The sequence below is a fragment of the Hypanus sabinus genome, chromosome 30, assembly GCF_030144855.1.
Source record: "Hypanus sabinus isolate sHypSab1 chromosome 30, sHypSab1.hap1, whole genome shotgun sequence".
In the NCBI taxonomy this organism is placed as follows: Eukaryota; Metazoa; Chordata; class Chondrichthyes; order Myliobatiformes; family Dasyatidae; genus Hypanus; species Hypanus sabinus.
Window position 1 is genome coordinate 21,021,276 of NC_082735.1, and position 22,478 is coordinate 21,043,753.

Consider the following 22,478-nt stretch of genomic DNA (forward strand, 5'->3'; position numbering starts at 1 on the left):
ATGTACCTATCCAAACTTCTCTTAAATTTTCTTTGCATCATTCACAAGAGAAGTACAAATTAAACATAAGTATTATGTTCACAAGTAAGAGCACAATTGGAACAGAATAAAACAGTCATAAGACGATAGATGATTAAAGTCTGAAAGAAAAACGTGTGCTGGAAGCAGTCAGCAAGTCAGACAGCACCTATTGAGCATGCATGTGAATTAATATCAGCAATTTCACTCAGAATCTAGAGCAACATTAATGACATAGGTAAACCAAAACCTCGTTTAAGACACAATGGTGGCTCTGATAGAAGGCTTTTTTGCTGGGGTGGATAATTATACCTCAATCTTTTCCATTATTCACTCTTGGAGGTATGGGCAGCTGCTGAACTTCTAAATATCAGCGCAGTTACTTCAAGCATGAGTTGAAAAGTTCAAAATAGATTTATTATCAAAGTACTGAGTTGGACAATCCACACCAGCGGTGCGTGAAAAAGAGCTACTTTTTAGTCACGGCAGCAATCGAGATTTCTAAAGCAGAGTTTTGCAGCTCTTTTTCTGATTTGAGGAGTGACCAATCAGCAAAAGGGATTCATTAGAAAAGGCCAATAAGAATGATTCAAGTTCAAACTGAGTGTCCATTCATTTACTGTGCCAGTCTTTACAGTGGCTTAGGAAATGGCAGATGAACTGAATAAGTATTTTGCATCATTCTTCACCGTGGAAGACATTAGCAGTATGATGGAAGTTTCAGGTATCAGTGGACGTGAAGTGTGTGAAGCTACCATTACTAGGGGGAGAAGGTTCTTGGGAAAATGAAAGGTCTGAAGATAAATAAGCCACCTGGGGTGTACACCCCCGCAATTCTGAATGAGGTAGCTGAAGAGATTGTGGAGGCATCAGTAATGATCGTTCAAGAATCACTAGATTCTGGAATGCTTCCAGAAGACTGGAAAATTGCAAATGTCACTCCACTCTTCAATAAGAAAGGAAATTATAGGCCAGTTAGTCTGACCTCAGTGGGTGGAAAGATTGTTAAAGTCGATTGTTAAGGGTGTGGTTTCAGTATACTTGGAGGCACATGATAAAAAAGGCCAGTCAGTATGGTTTCCTCAAGGGAAAATCTTGCCTAACAAATCTGTTAGAATACTTTGAAGAAACAGCAAGTAGGATAGACAAAGGAAATTTGGTTGATGTTGTGTACTTGGATTTTCAAAAGCCTTTTGACAAGGTGCCACATGAGGCTGCTTAACAAGATACAAGCCCATGGTATTACAGGAAATACTCTAGCATAGATGAAGAAGTAGCTTATTGGTAGGAGACAAAAGAGTGGAGATAAAGGGAGCCTTTTCTGGTTGGTTGCTGGTGACTAGTGGTGTTCCACAGGGATCTGTGTTGGGACCAATTCTTTTTACGTTATCTATCAGTGATTTAGGTGATGGAATTGAAGGCTTTGTTGCAAATTTGCAGATGATAAGAAGATAGGTGGAGATGAAGGTAGTTTTAAGGAAGTACGGAGACCACAGAAGGACTTAGATTAGGAGAAAGTGCAAAGAAATGGCAGATGGAATACAGAGTCAGGAAGTGTATGGTCATGCACTTTGATAGAAGAAATGAAAGGGTTGACTATTTTCTACATGGACAGAAAATACTAAAATTTGTGATGCAAAGGCATTTGGGAGGCTTTGTGCAGGATTCCCTAAAGGTTAATTTGAAGGTTGAATCTGTGGTGAGGAAGGCAAATACGAGGTTAGCATTCATTTCAAGAGGGCTAGAACATAAAAGTGAAGATTTAATATCGAGACTTTATAAAGCACTGCTGAAGCATCACTTAGAGTATGTGAGTAATGATGGGCTGCTCATCTTAGAAAGGATGTGATTTAACTGGAGAGGGTTCAAAAGAGGTTCACGAAAATGATTCCATGATTAAACAGCTTATCGTATGAAGGCTGTGTGATGGCTCTAGGCCTGTATTCACTAGAATTCAGAAGAATGAGGGGTGACCTGATTGAAACCTATCAAATAATGAAAGGCTGTGTGGATGTGGAGAGGGTGTTTCCTATGATGGGAGTGTCTAAGACCAGTGGACACAGCCTCAGAATAGAGGGCCACCCTTTTAAAATGGAGATGAGGAGGAATTTCTTCAGGCAGAGAGTGGAGAATCTGTGAAATTCATTGCCACAGGCATCTGTGGAGGCCATCTTTAAGTATATTTAAATCAGAGGTTGATAGATTCTTGATTGGTCTGGGTATGAAGGGAATGGGGGGTGGGGGGGGGAGTAGACAAGCGATTGTGGTTGAGAGGTAAAATGGCTGATCAGACTCAATGGGCCAAATGGCCTAATTTTCCTATATCTTACGGTTTTACAGTCTTACATATGTGGCACCATATACAACCCACAGATTAATTTTCTTGTGGGCATCCGTAGTAAATACAAAGAGAAAAAAGTAATAACTATAATGATAATAATTAATCTCAAGAACATGAGATGATTCCTTGAAAGTGAGTCCATAGGTTGTGGGAACAGTTCAGTATTGGGGTGAGTGAAATTGAGTGAAGTTATCCCCTTTGGTCAAAAGCCTGATGGTTGAGGGGTAACAACTGTTCCTGAACCTGGGTGATTTGGGTCTTGAGGTTCCTGTACCTCCTCCCTGATAGAAGCAGCTAGAAAATAACATGGGGTTGTTAACGATGGATGCTGCTTTTCTGCGACAGTACTCCCCGCAGACGTGCTCAATCGTGGTTAAGTCTTTACCCATGATGAACTGGACTGTGTTCAATACTTCTTGTAGGCTTTTCATTCAAGGGCATTGGTGTATTCATAGCAGGCCGAGATGCAACCAGTCAATATACTCGTAGAAGTTTAACAATGTTTTAAATGACATGTCAAATCTTTGCAAACTTCTAAGAAAGTAGAGACATCACCATGCTATCTTTATGGTGCTATCTTTCTATCTATGTTTTTGCGACGTTAACAGAGAGGTTGTTTTCTTGACACCACTGAAGTCTGAATGATGACTTCTTCCCTATAGGCCACCTCATTATTGTTTGAGATAAGGTCAATCAATGTCGTGTTGTCGGCAAATTTAATTAGCAGATTAGAGCTATGACTGGCAACACTACCTTGAGTATACAGGGAGTAAAGGAGGGGACTTAGTACTAAGCCCTCTCAGTACACAGTCAGAAGGGTGGAGGTGAGGGAGCCCTCTCTTACCACCTGTCAGATATCTGACCGTAAGTCCAGGATCCAGCTTCACAAGGCAGGGTGAAGGCAAACCTGTTGAGATGGTAGGCAGATTGGAGCAGATCAAAGTTACTCATGAAGCCGGAGTTGGTATGTTTCGTCACCAATTTCTCAAAGTGCTTTATCACAGTGGAAGTAAATGCTACTGGATGATAGTTATTGAGGAAGCTTGCCACATTCTTCTTAGGCACTGGTAAAATTGAAGCCTGCTTGAAGTAGGTGGGTACCTCAGACTGTTGAAGTGAAGAGATTTGACACTGCCAGCTGTTACCTTTCTTCCTTCTGGAATGTTCTGTCCCTCAACACTCCACACTTCCTCTCAATGTTGTGTCGCAAAACTAGAATAAAAAATGGAGTCCAAGAACAAATATTGTCCGTGGATCAATATTACATATGTCACATTTTACAGGTTAAGGTAAAATGAATTGAATGTCTATTGTCAAATGCTTCACACATTTAACTTGTGATGATGCAACACAATCACTACACTGCCTCAGGCACCAAAAATAGAATACCGAAGGATATGTTTGACAAATCCTTACAATGGGATTAGTATAAACGGCAGTTCTGTGCATTGGTAGAAGCTCCTTATCTGAAGTGCAATGTGTGCGTCTTATTTCGGAGGCTTGCACAAAGCCTTTATTGATCCTGAATGAGCCCAACTAAATTAATACTTTAGACTGATCTTTACAAGCCCAACTAAGAACAAAATAGTGGCCCAATGTACAGTCTAAAAATTGAACACGTAAGTTCTAGTTTCCTTTTTCTGTGCATTGACATCTGTGTCTCATCCAATGCTATGCTGTTCTAGCTGTGTTCTGTGGCGATCCTGGGACCCCAGCTCAAGGAAGACGTGAAGAACAAGGATTTACATATAAATCTGCTGTCTTCTTCATCTGTAATCCACCACTGGTATTAGTGGGCTCATCCCAAAGATTTTGCCAGTCTGACGGCATGTGGAGTGGAACCCAGCCAACCTGTATAGGTAACTGATGGAAAATGTTTCCTTGCAAAAATATCATTTTGTGAAAGATTCACCTTGAGGATCAAGAGCATTGATGTTGAAATTGTGATACCAGCAAAAACAGATGTTTAATAAATCTACAAGCTTTCTTTCCCTTCTCACCTATAAATCCCTTCAACTCTTTTGCTCAAGGCAGTGAAATGAAAGCATGTCCCAATTATTTCCACTGTCAACCGGCCATGTGGCTGCCACCAATCTCCAGTATTATGATTTACTTTATGCTTTCCTCTGTCCAACTTCCATGGCCATTACTGATTCACTAGAATGACCAATTCCTCATCTGATTCTTGAAATGCTCTTCCTTCTCAACAGAGAGCTGTTTCACCTTCATTGGGTGCTCTGAGGAATTATGCCAAAAACTAGTTTTCAGTGAGCCAGTATGTTGGCACAGAACTGCCCTGAATCCGTTTTAGGCCACACCACCCACAGTAGCCCTCAGCTTTATAGTCGCTAAACCAGTATGTCCGTCAATATTTTAATTTACCAGACATGGGGATAATTTGCTGTGCTGTGCTTGACCCCTTATGTGCTTAATTTACTAACGTGTTGCCCTAAAGTTCAGTGCAGTATTAAAATTACATTTATTTTTCTTCAGATTCAACACATACCACTTGCGTTGATCCAGGTGTGCCCTTTTTTGGAATACAGAATAATTCCCAAGGTTACCAGGTGAGTTACCTGCTACATTGATATCATTACACCAACGATATCTCCCATGCATGATCCTTCATGAAATAGTCAACAAGAATATGGTGGCCAGATAAGCCCACCGATCTCACTTGTAAGACCCAATATATTGGGAGGTTCATCAAGGGATCAGAAAAGGCTGTAAATTTTCAACATTGCAGCTTAATGAAGACACATCAGCTTCTTTGTTTAATGGTTGAAAGGAAAGTAACTGGCTTCAATATTGAAGAGTAGGACCCACCACTAACAGTCATTGCCCTGATTTGCTACTGGCTGCAGTTACCAGATTGGCTCAGATCCTGCAGCTTATGCTTGCTTACTGAGAAGATTATGAATCAATTAGTGAGGATGTGCATGGAGACAGGGTTTCGTGCATCAAAACAGGACCAGACTAAGCACTGTCCAAAATATTACAGAAGAAACCCTAAACAACAGCAAATCCATGCCCCTAATTTACTACTTCTTTAAATGTATAAGATTTTGAAAAACTTCTCAAAGTTTTTCATGCAGAGGTGTTCAGAAATGATTGCACCAGCAATTAACAATGTTTAAAAACTATTTTTTAAAAAATCACCTGAAAACACTTAACAGAATCAGAATCAGGTTTAATACTACTGGCGTATTGTCATGAAATGTGTTAACTTTGCAGCAACAGTACAACGCAATACATGACAAATATTTTAAAAAACTGAATTACAGTAAATATTTTCAAATTAATTTAAATAAGTAGTACAAAAAACTGAAATAATGGATTCAGTGTTCATTGAGAAATTGGACAGCAGAGGGGAAGAAGTTGTTCCTGAATCACTGAGTATGTGCCTTCAGGCTACTGTTTATAATTAAAAGGATTATTTATAAACTTTACTGCAGAAAAAGCAAAAAAAAATAGGTTATCTTAACTTTCTTCCTCACATCTGTAAAATCTTCATTGAAGTGAATGAGACTCTGGGTCCTGTGCCACCTTACTCTTGCCTCAGGCCAATCTCAGGAAGCCTATTCTCCAATGTTGGGCAGCAGTGGAACTTTAATATTTGGATTCATCAAACTTACCTGAATTCACTAGCAAGATTAATTGGCGGTGTCTCATATTGATATAATAACTTGAAATTAAATAACTTGTGGTATTTAACAGAGGAGTGTACTTCACAGCTGAAGCTTTCAGTTTGTTTTGTCTTTGAATCATGGACCTAAATTCCAAAGATTTTCAGCTGTCATTGTATCATTGGATATCACCAAGTGACTTTTTTTTCAAATTGATCTTTTCTGGGATGTAGATGTCATTTGCATGCTTGTGATTCATTTCCCATGCAAGTCAAAGAAAAATTGTAGATTCTAGAAACCTGAAATACAAACAGAAACTGCTAGAAATGCTCAAAAGACCAAACAGCTTCATGCACTGTGGGATTGTCATCTAAGATACTGTGGGATTGCCTTTAGTTGGTGACAAGAAGTAGAGAATTTTTGGGATAGGTGATATTTTTATGCATCCATTTCTTGTATCTTAGCATCAGCTTCATGCTGCCTCATTTGCTGAGGATTTCCAGTTTTTTTTTATTGTAGTTCTGACGTGAATTACCCATCTCCAATTATCATTAAGAAGATGGCTGTGGGACACATGTTTTAACCTTTGCAGTGCGTGTGCATCAGTTGATGTTCTTTTAGCTGCTTTAGTAGACATCAGGGTTCTGCTGTGACATTTCCAAGGCTACTTGAGAGTGCTCATGTTGGTGTGTGATATGAGTCAATTAATAGGTCAGAATGGTTAAAGACATGGGATTTTTATTCCCGAGCGATATTAATGGAACATATGGGTTTACTTGGCATTCAAACAGCATTATGGAATCTGCCAGAATTTCTTTGTCTTTTTGACAGTGTCAAGCTCTCAGAACATGCATTATTTTTCCAGGCATAAGAATGAGCATGCCGGCAGAACCAGACCATAGACAGCACACTGCCATTCCTTGATTTATGAAAGAAGTGCTTCTAGAAAATATTTTGTTAGGCAAAATTTTGTTAAGCTAAAAGGCTGCATCAAGTTCATAATGAAACTTTTAACTTGATTGTACCTGTGCCTAAAGAGTGGTACATTCTTCATAAATCAAATACATCTACCTCAAAGGACCAATAACACTGGAGTTAAAAATATCAAGGGTTTTTTTTTATTCAGGATGTGAGAAATAGATAAGACAATTATAACCAAAATAGAGTGGGGAAAATGTCAGAAACATTTTGGCTATTCTACGACATTCTCTTTGTCACATGTGAAGTTGTTCTGATCACTAAGCCATAAGAACATGTTTGGACTGGAAATTCACAGCTTGGGATGTTTCACTTATGAGGAGAAGACAGGGTTTGTTTTCCTTCTGATCAGTTTTGGACCCCTTATCTAAGCAAGGATGCAGCAGCATTGAAGGGGGTCCAGAGCAAGTTCATGGGAATGATTGCAGAAATGAAAGGGTTAATATATGAGAAGCTTTACCTGGCTCTTTACTCCCTGGAATTTAGAAGAATGATGTGATAGAGTAGGACATGGCAAGGATGATTCCTATAGTGGTGGAGCCTAGGATCGGAGGGCACAGCCTCAGAATAGAACAAAGATGAGGAGGAATTTCTTTAGCCAGTGATGATGAATCTGTGGAATTATTTGCCACAGATGGCTATGGAGGCCAAGTCATTGAATATATTTAAAACAGAGGTTGATAGGTCCTTAATTAATCAGGGTGTCAAAGGTTATTGGAAGAAGACAGGAGGATGAGGTTGAGAGGGATAATAAATCAGCCACGATGGAATGGAGGAGCAAACTCAGTGGGCTGAAGGGGTTAATTCTGCTTCTGTGTCTTATGGTCTTGGAGCAGAAGTGGCTGACGGTGGACCTGACTGATGTGCCAAGGTCATCAATAAACAGAGTAGAAAGACAGAAACAATTAGAAGACATAAGGTTAGGAAAAGGGAAGGTTATAAGGCTGAATACTTTCACCCAGAATGTGGTTATAATCCCTGAGGGGTTGGTGGAACAACATATAAGAACCATCTAAATGAGCACTTGAAATACCAAGATATAAAATGTTATGAACAAAGTACTTGTAATTGGGATTGATGTGGATAGTCAGCATTGAAATGCTGGCAGAAGATCTTGTTCCTATACAATGTGACATTATTGTCCAATGTGCTGTTTTTCATTTCATCCTTTCGGAGTTATGCTCCTGACATCACCACATCTTTTCACTCTTTGGTGATTATTGTTTTTGCTAGCCTTTGAATATTCATCATACCTCCCATGCTTCCTCTCCACTTCTTCCATGTAGCATAAATGAATGAGCTTCCCTTTGGAGTAATTGGAGCTGTCTGTCATAATATGAATACGCCAAATGGCAAACAGTCTCACATCTGTGACACTTATGACCAAAGTCATATTTCTGGCTTGATTCAGATGCCTGATGACAGAAAACCTTCCGGGCAGGTGGTCAATATATACATTTTTGCTTCCAAATGATAAATATGCATCATTATTTCTTTGGCAGATAAGGTTTAAAAGACCCCAATGAGATGATTGATCTGATGCAGATTCTTACCGATGTAAGAACACCGACTCTTCTAGGTTTTACCAGATCTTTGAAATACATTCTCAATAATGCAGCAACAGAGTTTGATTCCATAATCTCTCTGTCACTTTGTTATATCCTCATTTCTTTTAAGATAGAGGTGAAAACAATGTAGTCCATTGAGTGTCTGCTTTCTCTCAGGGTGTTTGCATCAGCCTCTGGCCCCTATTAATTTCCCTGCAGTTCGTTCTCTCTCATATGGCCTACATTTCTCACTAGATTCCACCTACCTGTATTACAGGGAATTTATGTAACTAGTTAACCTATCAGCAAGGTTTTTGGATGTGGGAGGAAACTAGAGCACCTGGGGAAATGTATGTGGCCACAGGGAGAACATGCAAGTTCGATACAAAAAGGGCTGGAGCTTGGGATTGACCCATGCATTGCTGGAGATGAGAGACAGCAGCCTTTCATGCAGTGACACTTGTCTACCTTTAAACCAAACCACAGTTGTACCTACCTGAAACATCTTATAACATTCCTTACCAAAAGCTACTTCCCCATCACTCAGTCTTTTACACTGTTATTTTAATATTTATGATTTTAACTTGTATTTTCCCTTCTCCTGTGCTCTCTATTTTATTCATAAATTGTTATTATCGCTAAGTACTTCCAGTCAGTCCCACATTTCTTTTCCTTTGTATATTCTCAATCCATCTCTTTCATGTGTCTCCAGAAAATATTTATTTTGAATCCTTTGTTGATAATCTTTCAAACTCCCTAGTGCCACTATCTACATAAATATCAATGCAAACAAATCCAGGGCAGAGCTCAGATTTCTCTCTTCCCCTTCATTCTTCATGGAATCATAGAATTGTTATGCAACAAAAGTGGCTTTATAAGGCATTGGTCAGACTGCTGTCTGAATATTGTTGTTCTGGGTCTCTTATTTAAGAAAGGATGTTGGAGAGGATCGAGAAGAGGTTAACAGGAATGATCTTGGGAATGAAAGGGTTAATGTGTGAAGAGCGTTTGATGGCTTTGGGCCTGTACTCACTGAAGATTATAAGAATGAGGTGGGGGGGGGGGGGATCTCATTGAAATCATTGAAAATTGAAAAGACTCGATCGAGTGGATGAGGACGGGATGTTTTCTCAAGTGGTCGAGTCAAAGACAAAGAGTTAAAAACAGAGATGAAGAGGTATTTCTTTAGCTAGAGGGTGATGCACCTATGGAATTCATTGTGACAGACGATTGTGGAGACCAAGTCATTGGGTATATCTAAAGCAGAGGCTGATAGTTTCTTGATTAGTCAGGGTGTCTAAGGTTATGGGGAAAAATAGAAGGGGCTGAGAGGGATAATAAGTCAGCCATGATGGAATGGTGGAGCAGACTCAATGGACCAAATGTCTCCTATGTCTTATGGTCTAATGCTGGCCCAAAAAGTCCATGCTGATTTGAATAGAGTGCTTCTGTTAAGTTCATTCATGTACTCATTGTCCAGAAATATCTCTCATTTAGGTACGCAGAATAATTCTCTTTTGAAACCCCGGGATGATTCTGTTTCCATAATTCCCATAGGTATTGAATGTTATACTTTAACTACAAAGTTGTTTGGCCAAATAGGTAACCTCATTAAGTACGTTCAACCCCCCAGTTAGAACGAGTTCCTTCTATCTCCCCTATCTAAACTAGTCACGATCTTAGTCGCTTTGCTCTTCGGAGAAGAGCAAGGGCTTCTTTAGTCTCATCATGGATCTAAAATCTATCATCTTAATAATCCCCCAAAGTTATCACCTCAGCTTCATTGCTGTGTAGCTGAAGGAAATCCATTAACCACCCTGAATGCTGTATCAACTTGGCAGTCCATTGCATATTCAGCTGGACCTTTTACCTAGATTTGCCACTGGTAACTGCACTCTTAGATCTCCTGATAAACTGTGTTCCCACAGGCCAGGTTGAAGTTTATTCCCTGACCCCTTCTCTGGACAATAGGAGACATAATTCTGTTGTCACGTCCTTGTCTTCTGAAATTTCATTCATTCAGTTCGGCCATAAGACCATAGGGTATGGAAGGAGAATTAAGCCATTAGGCTCATTTCATCATGACTGAAACTAAAACTGGGACGTTTATACAGTTTAATACGTGGCTAACGAGTTGATGTTGGAGGGAAGGCATAAGATTTTTGGATTTTTGGGCGCTCTTCCAGGAAAGGTCGGAGATGTACAGATGTGCTTTGCTTTGAGGCTGCTTAGAGGCTACCGCCTACACTTAGCAGTTGAAACCTAAATGTTCTGCTATTTTGTTGAGCATGACCTAAAAGAGGATGAACTTGCTGTCAACAACACCTTGACTTCCATCAGTGAAGACCTGAGTGGTGTAAGGGCCTCAGTTGATATAATCAGGTTTTGTGGGCAGGACCTGTCCATGAAAATGATGGAAAAGCACAGACAAGAAGAAAAATTACATAATTATCCTATAAATTTTCCAAAGCTGTCCAAATTCTTATGTATTTCTGAAAGCCTCTGGCACATATTTTAAAGAAAATAATAACACTTAAAACAATGAAAAATCATCTCAAACTTTAAAAGATGAATTTAATGTTTAAAACTTGGTTAATTAATATATTAATAATGTATCTGATCCTTCCATTTCTTCCCTGCAGCCATAAAATCACCATCTGGATGAATCAACTTGCAGATCCTGTCTCAGTTTTAAACTGGTTCGGGTTCTGTGAGGAGAAACTTTAAGAAAAACTTGGACAGGTATATGGATGAGAGGGGTTTGGAGGGATATGGCCCAGGTGCAGGTCAGGGGGACTAGGCATAAAAATGGTTCAGCACAGCCAAGAAGGGCCAAAAGGCCTGTTTCTGTGCTGTAATGTTTTACGGTTCTATGGTTCTATGAGATGTTTCAGATTAATCACTGCAGAATTACAGCAAGTTTGTGTCCATCCAGAGATTCCAGGAGGTTCAGATTTGGTACTTGAATATGCACATGCTGCAGCCCCATGCATGCTAGAAATAATAAGTTCTTGCATTGCCACAGAAAGTCAGTAAAACCCAAACCATTGCATCACTAACTGAAAAAGAATTTTGCTTTGGACCACTCAATCTCAAATGAAAACCAGCAGAATTATTTTGACATGTGTGGAACTTCAATTATATGGTTACTTTACATATCTACACAGAGATAGAACATTTAAGGTACAGTTGCATCTCCTTATCCGCGGGTTCCGCGTGCACGGATTCAACCAACAGCGGAGCAGGAAAACCCGGAAGTTCTCTCTCCAGCACTCATTGTTTGAGCATGTGCAGACTATTTTTTCTTGTCATTCCCTAAACAATACAGTATAACAACTATTTACATTGTATTACGTATTATAAGTAATCTAGAAATGACTTAAAAGTACAGTTAGTCCCTGGGTTATGAATGAGTTCCATTCCTGAGTCTGTCTTTAAGTTGGATTTGAAGTCAAAACAGGTACATCCGGTATAATTTAGCGTCAGTTAGTCAAACGTTTTTCTTAGTATATAGTACATATTTTACTTTTCTATGCATATAAAACACTTAAGAAACATACGTATTGCAATTATTAAACCACTGCGTTGCTTAGTAATAATTGTAGCTTTCATCGGGGCAGGGCCTTTCACATGCTCCATTAAAATTATTCCAATCGTTGGCCGACTGTAGCCTAATGCTTTTCCAATGACCGATGGTGTTTCACCTCTTTCCGATCACTTTATTACTTGTGCCTTACTTTCAATCATGATCGTGATTATTTCTGTGAACAGAAACACTGCGGATTCAGAGCTCTGCCGTCGGGTGCTAACGTCCACCGGACTGAAACAGGTTAAATAAAGTTTGGGGTTCCACTGGGTCCTAAAGACCACCACATGAGACAGGTTAAATAAGGGACTTGAGCATCTGCATTTTTTGGTATCCGCAGGGGTTCTCGGAACCAATCCCCCATGGATACTGTGGTATTGTCATTAACAGGTTACCAGAGTAGAATATTTCTGGCACAGATGATCTTTATTGTGGGGAATTGCATGTATTTTTAGTGGGGAATTAGCTTGGCACTAATTTCTGACCAAATAAGATTTAAGCAGTGACAGAATAAAAAAGCACTGAATGCTCTTCGGCAGAGAAAATCCTCTTTAGAACCAGATTAATTCCAAGTGAGGTTTTAGAATTATTTCCTTGAACAATTCTTTTTGTGATAAAATTGAAGCACCCCCTTAGAAACAAATCTTTTTCTCTGGTCCCAAGATAAGTGGAATAAAATATCATGCCTATTGACTTTTACTCTTATCTAAGGAGCCTCTTGAGATTAATAGTAACACTGGTCTGCAAGGTGCACTCACAATAACAAATGTATTGTTTTGACATTTAGTGGAGGTTTTAAATGTTTATCATCTGTACATCAATGTTAAAATAACTGTTTCCACTTTTTGGCAGGTTGGAAGTACGGTGGGCTTCAAGTGCCTGAAAGGCTATCTTCTCCTTGGATCAAGTACACGCACTTGCCTTGCCAACCTTACCTGGAGTGGCACTCAGCCTGAATGCATTCGTATGTCCAATTTTTGTGTCTTGTCTTCACTTGAAAACTCACTGGAATTTGTTGTTACTGTGTCTACACACTTGCAAATTAATTATTTATTAACATAAAATGAAATACATGCAAGTTGGCCTGTGTCATTAGTTTGTGATTGAAACTCCATTTTCAGCTTGTGATATCAATTTCATCTTTGGAAAGACAATCATACATCTCCTGTAAGGAGTTTGTATGTTCTCCCCATGACTGCGTAAATCAATAATTAAACAAGTAAATCACTTTGTTACTCCTCTGTTTCCGAGGAAGGATTTTATTTGCAGTTGAAGCTACCAATAATGTACATGACTTTTGTTAATGTAATAATTCCCAGTGCAGAGGAAGACATGGAGGTGCATATTGTGCTCAGTCAGTTGTGTATGGTGAGTATAAGTTAAGTTACTGAAGAGGAAACAATTCTCCATGAACTGCCTTGTTTTCAGTTTACTTGTTCTCTCCATTACACCTTATGACCTGAAACCAGTGTGTGATTACTGACCATTACACCATATGCCCTGACATCCTTGACATCATACCTGACCCCATTACACGCGGACACATGACTCCAGAATCTGTTCTGTGAAGCCATTACACTCTGAGTCAAAATCGTGAAATATAGTATTTCTGGACATTACAAGAGTACCTTCACCATGCACAACAGTGATATAACTACAAGTATTGTTGCAAGGCTGAACTTTCTGCAATCATCTTTAGTCAGAAGCCCTTAATGAATGAGCAATCTCAGTTTTCTTCTCTGGTTTCTACCATCTCAGAAGCCAATCTTCATCCAGTTCAAATTGCTCCATATTATAGAAGATCTGGCTTACTGTACTGGATGTGGTGACGACTGTTGCTGAATTGTGACTCTGTTACTGAAGTTCTATGCAACAGATCCAGCTGCTCCAACAAGCTAGTTGGTCCAGTGTAATTATATCTCTAGAATCCAAGGACAGAATGATAAATCGCCCAGCAATGTCCTAACCTGAAAAAGTAGCTAACCAGCCAAATATAATCCCATCATTTTGCACTCAAACATCAGGAAAATGACATAAATTGTGATTGACAGTGCAATGAAGTGCCTAACCAGCACTCAATTTGTACATACGATGATATTTTTTTAATAGCAGTTCCCAAATCCACAAAATACAAAAAAAGGAAAAGGGGAGAATGAAATTAAGGAGCTAATTGCTGTAAGATCCTCCCCAATTCCTCTGATATCCAACCTGGAAATAAATTGCAATATTTGGTCTTTTCTGAGACAAAATCATAAAATATAATGGTCAAGAGCATTACGGAGTAGCTTAAACATAGATAACAGTAGTTCAGAACACTTCTCTTTCTTGTGTAGTTAAAAATACACATTGCCCACTATCTTTCACTTCTGCTGTTGCTTAAATTCCTGGTTGCACTCATAATTTCATAGCAACTTGGAATAAAGTTAAAGGCCCCTGCAATCTTCACACATAAGCGGCAGACTGCAAATCGGAAAGGGTAGTCCAAGTGTCCCTGCATACTGGACCTCAATTTAACTCCTGTGTAGCACCAGTCCTAGCATGGGTGACCACTCATCACACTCTTCTAAGAAAAATCTAATTACACTAGTTGTTAATAGACCATCAGAAGAACCCAGGTATCAGAAGAAGACAGTGAATAGAAACCAAACACTTCCGGGGATTAGGTTTTATTTATAAGAAAAATAAACAATATGTACAGAAGTTTTACATGAGCAAGAACAATTCAAAATTCAAACATTCTACTTAGGTTCCAAATCTTTGATATCAAATTACAATAAATTGCTTTTTAATTAGAATCAGTGATATTCATTAGAGTAACCTTTGTTACTCTAATTTCTCTAACTAATTAGATTCAGTACTACTTTGTATTTAAAAGTTTACAGATTAAACTTTCCTTTTTACTTATCCCTAGTTAGAAAACCAAATATAATTCCTATCTTCAAGTATTATAGTTAACTTCAGTTTCAGTTCCAGGCAGTATATCTACAAGTATAAATTCAAATTCAAAAAATTGCATATCTATACAACTTAACTCCTTTCACGACAATCTCTCCCACATCACAACTCTTAAACAAAGTAAGTCTCATTCAGTAACTTCTCCAAGTCTTTGCAAAAATAATCAGTTCTTGCAGAAAATCAAATTCAGTTTCTTTGAAAGAAAATAAGCTTATACATCCAACCTTATTAAATCATCTGCATCATTACACATTTCGTTCCCACACTGGTTCTTAGACTCTTGGGTGGCTCGCATTCTTGGTTCGTGATTTCGTTGAAATGAAATAGTTCATGATCCACAGAAATTTGATTCACAAACTTGAACAAAACTTGACCAAAACCTTCGGTATGATTTTGCAGAACTAATTCCGGACTACACAGTAGGGATTTTGGATACTTGCCTCTGCAGATATTGTCAAATTATAGTTGCTGCATGTTATAGCTGCAGCTTCAATAAATCTTTAATCATTGTTGTCTCTCCTCCAGGGATTTCACCCTGAGGGTTTCAAGTTAGTAGGGTAAAGATTCTCATTACTAATTCCACTCTTCAGCTTCTAGTTGTTGCTGCGATTCTCTCCTTGTCCGTTCTGTGTCCAGACTACCCTGCTCTCGGATAACGTTTTTTTCCCCAAAATTCTTTTTTTTAAATCGGTAAACCTCATTTTCATCCCTCCGCAGGTAGAATTTCCTTAACATTAAAATATTGGGTTTAATTAATCTGGGTTACATAAAAAGACATGAGGGAGTGGAGTTGCTGTTGTTTTTTCTTGTGTTGTGGGGCTTGGGGAGGACACTAAGCTTACTTGTCTTTAATTCAGGTGCTTTTTTTTTGCTAAATTCTCTTCCTTTGTAGCATATTGTTATTGTATGCTTAATTTTGCACTGTTTTAATGTTCCTCATTGGGATTTGGGGTTTTTAATTTGTAAAATGTTCTGAAAAACTAATAAAAAAATTAAAAAAAAAAGACATGAGGGAATATAGAGCATTTGCCCCTGGAGAGAGTACTGGAAAGGCTGTGCTCAGAAAAGACCAAATGATGCACAAAGCATATAATGACATAAGAGGTTCTGCAGATGATAAAACTCTTGAGCAACACACATAAAATGCTGGAGGAACTTAGCGGGTCAGACCACATCTATGTAGTGGAATAAATAGTCCATGTTTTGGGCAGGCCATTCATTACAACTCTTCATTAGAACTCTTCATCAGGTCTTTTTCAGTCTTGACCCAAAACATTGACTGTTTATTTCCCTCCATAGAAGCCGCCTGACCTGCTGAGTTCCTGCAGCATTTTGTGTGTATTGCTCAAAGGTATCTAAAGACTTATTTTGCCTGATCAGCATGCTAGATGCCCACCTTATAAAGGGTAAAGGAAAGTAATTTCTAGCATCCCGAAACTCAAAGAACTTTGGAAGCAACAGGCCGCAAAATTTGGAATTGTGAAAAGTTTTTCCAGCTACCAAGCAACACCTTTGGTGCTGAAGGGTTTCTAAGTAATTTTTTTTAGATAGAAGTAAAAAGTCCTCAGGATTGTGACCATATCCTGTCCTCATTTACTGGAATCATCAAGAGATGGTCTATTTAAATATCCTGATTTCAGAAACATAAGTGGGTACAAGTCATCTTTAGGCAAATCAGAGTGTGAATGGGCTTGACCAGACTAAGACCAAATGGACATGATTGAGGAGCCAAATTTCTTGTCAAATGGCAAATCAATTAAACTGTCTTCAAAAATCTCTGTCTTTACAGAAATGCCAATCGCAATTAATGTTCACTGAAAATAAAATGTAAGGCATTTGATCTAGTATTCACTAAGCCTGTTCATTATCATCTGTATGGAGCCTTCCCTGTTCTGCTTCATTAAAATGGTTGATAAAAAGATATATATTTAAGACTCTTGAGTGTGATTATTTTTATCTTTTCTGAATCGTAACAAAATCCAACTTTTCTTTAAAGCACATCACTGCAGACAACCTGAAACTCCTCCTCATGTGAATGTGGGATCTATTGATTTGCCTTCTCTTGGATACACCTTAATATACACATGCCAGTCTGATTTCTATCTTGCTGGAGGGTCAGAGCATCGGACATGCAGACCTGATGGAAGCTGGTCAGGAAAGCAGCCGCTCTGTTACGGTAAGCCCTTAAGAAAACATATTTATTATGCTAGCAACTTTTTGTACAAATACTGTACAACCAGAAAGCTATACTAATCACAAGAGAAAATCTGCAGATGCTGCAAATTCAAGCAACACACACAAAATGCTGAAGGAACTCAGCAGGTCAGGCAGAATCTATGGAAAAGAGTGAAAGTTATACTTGTGCCTTCAAGATCTGTATGTCACTTGATCTAAAATACAACTGTAAAGTAAAAAGTACTTCACATTGTTTCTGTTATTCTGTATAATTGTATCAATTGTATGTAAATTATAAAGTACTTCAGTAATTCTTAGTTGTCATTGTACAGAAATGATCTTATCATGTTGTACACTGTCAAGTGGTACCTTGAGAATTCTTTCAAGTGAAGCCTCAGTGATTATGTCGCATGTTACTACTGTGCTCTATATTTATTCTGTTCTCTCTCAAGTTGTAGATGTACTTGCATGATAGCTAGTGCTAGGACAAAGTAGTTAGGTATTGTCATGTTGCTTCCAAATAATGTCACCATAACCTAAATCCATAGTCAGAGCTAGCTCTCTGCTTATGGAAGGTCATCTTTTTCCATTTATTCCAACATGAATGATTCCTTATTAAGGTTTGTACAATCAGCTCTGTAATAATGCAGCTGCCTTCCCCCCAACTACCAATACCTTAAGTTCATTAATACTTAGTGCTAAATAGAAAATAGTCAATAAAGATTTTTTTTTAAATGATGCATTATCGCAAGTCAGTGTGATTGAGATTTCAAATAAATTAAACTTGCAGACAGCTGTCGTCTCCAGTGAAAGTGAAATTTGAAGTGTTTTCCATCCTTAAACCTGATTGGAACTGATACTTTGTTCTAAGTTCTTTTGGCATTGATAATCAATCAGAAGCAGATCCAGAATAAGAATCAGTTCTAATATAGTGAAATGTGTTTTCTTTGTGTCAGCAGTACAATGCAATGCATGATAATACAAAAAAAACAATTACTATATGTATATATATATTTTTTTCATTTATATAATAAGACCATAAGATATAGAAGCAGAAGTAGGCCATTAGGCCCATCGAGTCTGCTCCACCATTCAATCATGGGCTGATCCAATTCCTCGGGTCATCCCCACTCCTCTGCCTTCTCCCCTTACCCTTTGATACCCTGGCTAATCAAGAACCTATTTATCTCTACCTTAAATACACCCAATGTCCTGGGATGTCTGGACTGTCTTACGCAGAGAGGTTAGAGAGACTGGGCTTGTACACGCTGGAATTAAGGAGATTGAGAGGGGATCTGATTGAAACATATAAGATTATTAAGGGATTGGACAAGATAGAGGCAGGAAATATGTTCCAGATGCTGGGAGAGTCCAGTACCAGAGGGCATGGTTTGAGAATAAGGGGTAGGTCATTTAGGACAGAGTTAAGGAAAAACTACTTCTCCCAGAGAGTTGTGGGGGTCTGGAATGCACTGCCTCGGAAGGTAGTGGAGGCCAATTCTCTGGAAGCTTTCAAGAAGGAGCTAGATAGGTACCTTATGGATAGGGGAATCAAGGGATATGAGGGTATTGATAGTAGTTGATCAGCCATGATCTCAAAATGGCGGTGCAGGCTCAAAGGGCCGAATGGTCTACTTCTGCACCTATTGTCTATTGTCTATAATACAACAATAATAGTTAAATTAAATAAGCAGTGCAAAAGAAAAATATAGAAAGGCAGGGAGGTAGTGTTCATGGTTTAATGTCCATTCAGAACTCCGATGGCAGAGGCAAAGAAGCTGTCCCTGGATCGCTGAGTGTGTACTTTAGTTTCTTCTACTTCCTTCCTGATGGTAGCAATGAGAACAAGGCATGGCCTAAGTGATGTGGGTCCTTAAAGATGGAATGCCACCTTTTTGAGGCAGTGCTCCTTAAGACTAGCAATATGCAAAGCAATAGAGTGGATTCTGAGTGATTTTATTAATGGATTTATTTTTTGCAAAAAGTTAAGAAATACTTTTGCTGGTTACTGCAAATAGTGCAAAATGCTGAAGCTGATTGGGTTAGGGGTTGGAAGCAGAGCATTGGACCTATGGAAGGTGCTTTTAGTTCTCGTTTAAATTGAGCCTGGAGCCCAGCAGAGCAAGTGGTTTCTTGCTGCTGTTCTTTAAGTGAATTGGGTTTGAGTTATTTCAATGTGACACTCGTGCGCTTGCAGCATTAGATAGCCAGTGACCCAGTGCATATTAGCTCCAAATGACAATTTCACTCTAACAAGAACACGAGGATGGCTGGCAGCAAAATTATACTCATAGGAAGATGGTCCAATGAGAATGAGGGATTAGCTTTGGAAGATTTAAGCTTCACTGATAACACCAAGGAAGGGGTGATTCACCATCCATCTGGAAGTGCTTAGCAGTGACAAATAATATACTCTACAGAAATTCATATTAATTTTATTTGAAAGCTTAACAGTTTTTGCAGTGCTAAGTAAAAGTAACCCAAGTGCAACGTTGCCAGCAAATGTAATCAGCAAATTGAGAATGGTGTCAAGCTGCTTAGCTGCCTTCACAGCCATTAACGTTTTTGAATGCAGCACTGAAATGTAAACATATTGGACAGTTCTTATACAACACACTGCACCATGTCAAAAATGGTGTTGATCTCCTAAGTTCCATAAGAGAAAAAGCCTTTCATCTCATCAAAACTATAATGCTTCCCAAAAGGAGTTTTGAATCTGAGGAGAAAAGTTCTGAGGAAATTCTCCCTGATGCCCTCCTCTGCCTGTCAGACAGCCCCAGCAAAAATAGTTCAATGGAACTCCAGATTGCATTTTTATGCCTCTATCTCCATAACTCAGCCATTTGCCATTTGCTTCGTAGGTAATAATTCTATGGTTTCAGTAACTGCAATGCCACAATGTTGCTCTGTGTATTTGATCTTTCTTCTCTATTTTAATCTTTGTAACTGTCAATGTCATGCTTTTCATATCATTATGCAGCTCCTTGTAACGAAGGTAATTTGCATGACATTATTTTTGATGAAAATCTATTCCACATATCCATTATTCTATCAGGATATTTCTTATCTTTTCATCTTGCTTGAGGCTTATTAATTTTCATTTTGGCTCAAGCATCATTTGTTAGAAGTGAAGGCAGAAGTGAATATATGAAGCTCTTATTTTTTACATCGTGCTTCAGGATTAGGAAGAGATGCAATTTACTGAGGACTGATTGCTGTTACTGAAATAATTTTTCAAGTATTTTTTTAATCTAATTGTGCCTTTCCCACTGAAAAAGCAAGTTAAAACAATCAAATATGCTCTATTATAATCGACAATCTTTACATTGTGTCTGAAGTGGAAAATGTATTGATTCTGCCAGTAGCTTGAAGTTGGGAACAGGGGATACCATGCATATCATAAGTTTGATCTTCTTCATTAGATCAAAAGCGAAGGAAGTAGAGAAAAAGCAATCTGTTGATAAACTGAATCATATTTGCATCTATGCAATACATATGCTTCATCGCAACAACATACAAAGGTAAAATTTTGGATTAGTATTGTTTTAAGGTATTTGTGAAGGTAACATAAGAAAGCAGCTTGTGTCTGGATAGGTGCATGATTCTTCTGATTGGAAATATTTCATTAGAAGTTTGAAGAGATTTGGCATGTCGCCAAAAACACACACAAATTTCTACAGATGTACGGTGGAGAGCATTTGAACTGGTTGCATCACCATCTGCTATGGATGGTGGAGGGGGTGTAGTGAGCTACTGTGCAGGATCGAAGCTAGCTGCAGAGAGTTGCTAAATTAGTCAGCTCGATTATATCTACTAGCCTTTGTAGTATTCAAGACATCTTCAAGGAGCAATGCCTCAAAAAGGTAGCACCCAGCATTAAGGACTACCATCACTCAGGACATGCTCTCTTCTCATTTCTACTATCAGGAAAGAGGTACAGGAGCCTGAAGGCACACACTCAATGATTCAGGAACAGCTTCTTTTTCTCTGTCATCGGATTTCTGAATGGACTTTGAACCTATGAACTCTACATCATTACTTTTTTAAATTTCTATTTTATGTATGACTTATTTAACGTATTTAGCTGTACAGATGGATATTGGATAAAGTAATTGTTTTTTTCTCTCTATTATCATGTACTACGTTTTACCTCTGCCGCAAAGTTAACAAATTTCACAACATATGCCAGTGAAATATTAAACATTCTGATTCTGATGAGTAGGGAAATTAGGGAACCAGCAAGCTCAGCAACTTAAACCATGGTATAAGAACAAATCCCTGGACCACAAGAGAAAAAAGTCAGGTTACTGTTGCATAAGAACATAAGAAATAGGAGCAGGAGTCGGCAATCTGGCCCGTTGAGCCAGCTCTGCCATTCAATAAGATCATGGCTGATCTGGCCATGGACTCATCTCCTGCCTTCTTGCCATAACCCTTAATTCCCCTACTATGCACAAATCTATCCAACCTTGTCTTAAATATATTTACCGAGAGAGCCTCCACTGCTTCATTGGACAGAGAATTCCACAGATTCACCATCCTCTGGGAAAAGTAGTTCCTCTTCATCTCCATCCTAAATCTACTCACTGAATCTTGAGGCTATGTCCCCTAGTTCTAGTTCTCATCATTTTCTGAAAGTATGCAGATGAATAATGTGTTAACAAATACACTCAAAATTTCTATAGTCGTACCGTGGAGAGCATTCTGGCAGGCTGCATCATTGTCACTGCACAGGACCGAAAGAAACTGCAGAAGATTCTAAATCTAGTCAGCTCCATCTTGGGTACTAGCCTACAAAGTACCCAGGACATCTTTAGGGAGCAGTGCCTCAGAAAGGCAGCCTCCATTATTAAGGACCTTCAGCACCCAGGGCATGCCCTTTTCTCACTGTTACCATCAGCTAGGAAATACAGAAGCTTGAAGGCACACACTCAGCAATTCAGGAACAGCTTCTATCCTTCTGCCATCTGTTTCCTAAATGGACGTTGAAGCTTTGGGCACTACCTCACTTTTTTAATATATAGTATCTCTGTTTTTCCACATTTTTAAAAATCTATTCAATATACGTAACTTATTTATTAATTAATTTATTTGTTTGTTTATTATTATTATTATGCTTTATTTTAATTATTATTATTTTTTCCCCTCTTTCTGCTAGATGATGTATTGCATTGAACTGCTGCTGCTAGGTTAACAAATTTCAAGTCACATGCTGGTGATAATAAACCTGATTCTGATTCTGAAATATTCAG

At 38.6% G+C, this 22,478-nt stretch overlaps 1 protein-coding gene across 1 annotated transcript in view; it reads left to right on the top strand.

Moving 5' to 3' along the window:
- Nucleotides 1-22,478, top strand: part of LOC132383331 (CUB and sushi domain-containing protein 1-like) — a 474,994-nt gene that overhangs the window by 422,072 nt on the left and 30,444 nt on the right. Inside the window, exons 48-51 of the mRNA XM_059954233.1 lie at nt 4,045-4,218; nt 4,853-4,926; nt 12,949-13,060; nt 17,048-17,227. Coding sequence (XP_059810216.1) covers nt 4,045-4,218; nt 4,853-4,926; nt 12,949-13,060; nt 17,048-17,227 — 540 coding nt within the window. The remainder of the gene's footprint in view (nt 1-4,044; nt 4,219-4,852; nt 4,927-12,948; nt 13,061-17,047; nt 17,228-22,478) is intronic.